At 66.2% G+C, this 4,911-nt stretch overlaps 2 protein-coding genes across 2 annotated transcripts in view; one reads left to right on the top strand and one right to left on the bottom strand.

The window, feature by feature from the left end:
- NOC2L (NOC2 like nucleolar associated transcriptional repressor) overlaps positions 1-2,097 on the top strand; it is a 12,249-nt gene extending 10,152 nt beyond the window's left edge. Inside the window, exons 15-19 of the mRNA XM_007448962.1 lie at positions 164-307; positions 413-526; positions 1,289-1,430; positions 1,632-1,688; positions 1,985-2,097. Coding sequence (XP_007449024.1) covers positions 164-307; positions 413-526; positions 1,289-1,430; positions 1,632-1,688; positions 1,985-2,097 — 570 coding nt within the window. The remainder of the gene's footprint in view (positions 1-163; positions 308-412; positions 527-1,288; positions 1,431-1,631; positions 1,689-1,984) is intronic.
- Positions 2,098-2,696: 599 nt separating this feature from the next.
- The window catches only part of SAMD11 (sterile alpha motif domain containing 11), an 18,287-nt gene continuing 16,072 nt past the window's right edge, over positions 2,697-4,911 (bottom strand). The window contains exons 10-15 of the mRNA XM_007448961.1: positions 4,740-4,855; positions 4,438-4,516; positions 3,821-4,341; positions 3,470-3,594; positions 3,059-3,169; positions 2,697-2,942 (exon numbers count right to left, since the gene is read on the bottom strand). Coding sequence (XP_007449023.1) covers positions 2,697-2,942; positions 3,059-3,169; positions 3,470-3,594; positions 3,821-4,341; positions 4,438-4,516; positions 4,740-4,855 — 1,198 coding nt within the window. The remainder of the gene's footprint in view (positions 2,943-3,058; positions 3,170-3,469; positions 3,595-3,820; positions 4,342-4,437; positions 4,517-4,739; positions 4,856-4,911) is intronic.

Here is a 4,911-nt window from a genome sequence, read left to right as displayed (position 1 = left end):
CCCCCCCACACTTGCACTGGGGCTCCCCCCAACCTCAGGTGCGTCCCCCAGGGCTCTGAGACACACGAACCCATGACCCGCCCCCGCCTGCCTGTGGTCACCGCTCGCGGGGTGCAGAGTAGCCTTGTGCCTGGGGCTAGGCTGAGCCCCCCTTCTTCTGCAGCTGAAATCCTTCCTCCGGGAGTGCAAGGTGGCCAACTACTGCCGTCAGGTACGCCAGCTGCTCGAGAAGGTGCAGGAGAACGCAGAACACATCCGCAGCCTCCGCCAGAGGGTCTCCTTCGGCGTGTCCGATCAGCGCGCAGTGGTCAGCTGGGGGCTGGTGCCGGGGCCCCGGGGCCACTGGTCAGTGTGTGGCTGAGGTTTGGGGGTTTGCCCGGGGTGGGACATGACCCTGGATCTCCCTGCACAGGATGCCTGGGAGAAGCGGACCCGGGAGGAGGGGACCCCGCTCACAAAGTACTACAGCCAGTGGCGGAAGCTGAGGGACCGTGAGATCCAGCTGGAGATGGGGGGGTGGGGGGGCGTCGGGGATGCGGGCACGGCTGGGAGGACGTCAGCAGGGCTCGGGGGTGCTGCCCCCAGCCACCCTAGCTGCACCGTGTGCTGGTGCTGCCGATGCTCTGATGAGGCGGATGGCGGGCACAACCAGCTAGAGTCTGGGGGCTGCTCCCACGACCCTCAGGTGGAGAGGCCCCAGGGCTGTGCTGGGGCAGAGGCTGCTGCCCCTCAGGTCTGATGGGCTGGGGCTTCTGGAGGAGCGAGTGTTGGGCTGACCTTGTCACCTAGGCCAGCCTGTGGACACCAGGAGGGCCAGCGGGGAGGTATAGGAAGAGCTCTAGCTCTGTCTTTGGGTCTGGGCCTGATCGGTGGGTGCGTGACATTGTGACCTGAGGGGACAGCTTCATGCCAAATGGCATGACTGTCTGCATCCCTGTCCTGGTGTCAGTATGGGCAGGCCATCTGTTCTGGGAGTGACAGCTGAAAATTAGGGAAGGAGCATGGTTGGAGCCTGCAGCTTTGATGTCACTTAGCGGCCTCCTCACTGGCCTGGTAGGGCGGCTGTCCAGGAGCCCTACCCAGTGATGCCGACCAAGTGTCCCAAAAGTGGCCAAGTGGGGTCCTTGCGTGGGGGCAGGGGCTGGAGGCTAGAGGAGGGGCTCACGGGGTAGGAGGGTGCAGGACTGGGTCTGGAATGTGCGTCGGGCTTGGGCTTGGGCTATGGCCGGTGGGCAGGCAGCCCTGAGAGCCCACCCTCACCTGCAGCTCTGGGTCCCTGTCCTTCCAGCTGGAAGATTTGAACTTCCCAGAGGTAAAGCGCCGCAAGGTGGCGGACAGGAAGGGTGAGGACAGAGCAGAATTCAAGGACCTCTTTGATCTGGACGGTGCTGAGGACGCCGATGACGACGCCGCAGACTCCCCAGAGAGAGGTGGGGCCCCCAGGCCTTGTGTCCCCCCCTCCCACCACCACCTTTCAGGGCAGTTCTGGGTCCTCTCCCACTTGAACAGAGGAGACCTAAGGGGAAGTGGGGTCCAGGGCTGTGCCCCAGCCCCCGTCCTGCCTTAGCTGCCCCTCCTCTGTGCATTTGCTGGTGGGCCCACCCCCATGGGCTCTTGTGCTTGGTCCCCAGAGACGCCTGGGTCCCCAAGAGCTTGGCAGAGAGTGGAGGAAGTCAGCGGCTCAGAGGGTAAGTGGTTCCTGAGAGCGTGGGATGCCGTGGTTTTTGAGCCCATCTGTCTGGGGACCGAGACTGTCATGGGGAATCCGGTGGGTGGGCAGGGCCATTGGCTCTAAGCTGGGCCCCCGCGCCTCCCCCCCGTCCCGGGACGCTGGGCCAGCTGCTCCATCCCCGTTGGCTCTGGCCCCCAGCAACAGCAGCAGCGATAAATTAATTAGTGCTGTGATTAATTAGTGATGAGTAACCTCCTAGGCTGGCTTCTTCCTGATAAAGCAGAATTTATGTAGCTGTGGCTCTCCCTGCAGATGGAAGCCCAGACACAGAGGCGGGGCCGGATCCCCAGGAGCCGTGGCGGCTGGCCCAGGGGCCGGAAGACGAGCTGCAGGATCTAGAGCTCTCCGAGGACGAGGATGACTGAGGGCTGCCTGCCTGGAGCCTCGTGGGGGGCTGCTGCGTGGCATTCCCACCTCACCAGGCAGTCGGGTGTGCCGCTTCCCGGCTGCGGCTGAGCTGAGGCCCTGGGGTCCGTGCCCACGCAGGGCAGAAAGGACCAAGTGCTGTTCCAGGTCTTGGAGCGGCGGCCGTGGGGACGTAAACCACCGTGGGGCTGGCCTCCTGCCGCAACTTATGGTGGCGGGTGAGATGCACCTTCCCCACGAAGGTGCCGACCTAGAGTGGGGCTCTGCCCGGCGTTGGCGCGCAGTCATGCTGTGCGCACGGCCGACACTGCAGGGCCTGGGGTGCACCTGCGCCTTCTCCATCTCTGCTTTGTCTGCAGCCACCCAGCGTGCAGCGCCCCCGCCCCGGGCCTGGGTTCGGTCCCCATGCGGTCTGCACTGGGCCCTGCAGGCACCCCCCGAGAGTCTTTGGAAACTCAGTTCTTTTCCTCTTAAATCATGTGTTTTCGTTTTAAAAATTGTGTTTTTGCATCCAAAACCGAAAGGAGGATAAGCTGTGGGGTCGGGGGCCTTTGCCAGGGAACAGCCGGCAGTGAAGGATGGGGGGTCTGAAATCAGCTCAGCACAGAGGCTGGGAGGGGTCCGCGGGCCCTGGGAGCAGAGCCATGGTTCCGTTCTCCTGCTTGGGTGAGGCTCGGCTGGCAGGGGGCTGCGCGCCCCCGTAGGGCGAGGGGGCCGGTGCTGGGGACAAGGGCTGCTCCCCTGAGTTGAGCTCCCTCTCGGGAGCCCGCAGTGTTGGTGGCTGCAGCGGCAGAGCCACGGGGAAGCTGGCCACGTAGAAGACTCGGCCCAGGCGCTTGGCCACCTGCGGAGAGACGGGCCTGGTTGGGGGCCTGCGGGGCCGCTGCCCTGCAGCCACACGCGGAGCCTCAGTGCTGCCCCTCCGTTGTCTGGAGACCACTGCCCCCAGCAGGCACTCACCTGGGCCCGGATCTTGAGAGCAGGCCCCAGCTTCAGCCCCATGGTGGTCAGGAGATGTTCCTCTGTCAGCAGGGGCAGGGTCTCCCCGTCAATCCCCTGTTCTCTGAAGACCTGGGGGTGGGGGGCACAGTGTCAGGGCATGAGTGCCAGGGCTGTGTGTCCTGGGGTGGCCTCAAAGCTCTCCAGAGAAAGCAGAGCCTAGAGGAGCGGCTGGCGCAGCTTGCAGGAAAAAGAGTCAGATGAAAGTCTCCTCTGTCAGGCACGTGTCCCGCCTTGGAAGCGGAAGCACGGACAAAGCGGGGGGTGGGGTGTGCCCCCGTGCCCCCACCCCCGCAGTCTTTGAGAAATTCGGGGTGGGAAAAGCCGCGCTGGGTAGCTGGGTGCTCAGACCATCCTGGGCGGGGCCCTCACCGGTGCGTATTCTCCGCAGCCCGACAGGCCGCCCACAAAGCTGCAGACGTCGTCCACTGTCCACTTGCTGACGTCCTCGGGCGTTGCGGCCCCCTCCCCATCCATGAGGAGGCCCCCCGTGGCGCCTGGTTTGGGGGTAGAGCGTTACTAGGACTCTGGCCAGCTCTTTCCTATGCTCCCACCCCTGTCTGCTGACCTTTGCTCGCCCTAATTGTTCAGAAAATGTTGGACTGATGACGGAAAAGGATCTTTCTCCCGGTGGACGCCCTCCTGAGACCCTGGGTGGGGGATGGGGGACTGGGTCTCCTTCCACCCCATGGAGGGATCTAAAGGCGTGGCAGGGCTGCCCACCTGTGTGGAAGTAGGGGCTGACCGTGTAGGGCAAGCCCAGGGGCAGAGGAGGGGGCAACATGGACCCTGAGGCAAGCCCCTTCTCCTCAGAGCTGGCCCCTCCAGTTGGGTCCTGGCTCAGGATGGGGCCCTGGCCCCCAGCAGCCACCATCTCGGGGTCCTCTCCGTCTGAGTCCTTGGGGGGCTCATCTTCAGAGCCGTCTTGTGCCCAGAGCCCAGCCCCTGTGGTCTCCTTGGGCTCACTGGGCCGGGCTGAGGCAGGGCTGGGCCCCCCCTTCCGAGGAGCTCGGCGGGCAGGCTCCTGGGGCGGGGTGGGGGGGCCGGGGCCGGGGCCCGGGGGTCCCTGGGGAGGCAGGGCCAGCAGGGGCGCAGAGCTGTGTCTCAGCACCAGCATGGCCCCGCGCCGCTGCAGCTCCTCGGCACCGTCGGGTGGGCGCAGGGCGGCCTCGGGTGCCAGCAGCTGCGGCCGGTGCGCGCTCTCCAGCTCCTTCTGGCGCAGCAGCTCTGCTGACATCTCCAGCCTGGCCGTGGAGACAGACCGCAGGGTATCAGCCAGCTCGGCAGTGACACTTCCCGCCCCGCCGCCCCGCCGCCCCACCCCCGGCTGAAGCACCTACCGGGCCAGGTTCTGCTTCCGCAGGAACTCCTGCTGCCGGGCGAGCATCTCCGCCTGGGCAGGGGGCAGGAAGCCGTAGCCTGGTGGGAAGGGGACAGACCACGAGGCCGGGTGGCCGAGTGGTCCAGGGCCACCCAAGCCCGCCCTGGTCTGTCCTTGGCTTCCATAGGGGAAGGGGCGGGTTCGCCGGGAGCACTGATGGACACGGGGTCTGTGACGAACCCGGATGGCCCCGCACCAACAGCCCCACCCAACCCCCCCCAACCTCCGGGGCACAGAATCGCGCACCAGCCTACTCCTCACCTGGGGTCTGGCACAGGGCCGAGGGCACCCCCAAAAAGGGGGGCCTGAGATGGGGGCCCAGGGCGATGTGGGGGGCATTCTGGGGCGACAGCAAGGGGGGTGGCTGCGACAGCTCCCTGTGGACGGCAGGGTGGTGAGCCGCGCGCGCCGCAGCCTCGGGCCCCCTCCCCCC

The sequence above is a fragment of the Lipotes vexillifer genome, unplaced genomic scaffold, assembly GCF_000442215.2.
Source record: "Lipotes vexillifer unplaced genomic scaffold, Lipotes_vexillifer_v1.1 scaffold835, whole genome shotgun sequence".
In the NCBI taxonomy this organism is placed as follows: domain Eukaryota; kingdom Metazoa; phylum Chordata; class Mammalia; order Artiodactyla; family Lipotidae; genus Lipotes; species Lipotes vexillifer.
Note: the sequence above shows the minus strand (reverse complement) of the source record. Positions and strands in the feature narration are given on the sequence as shown.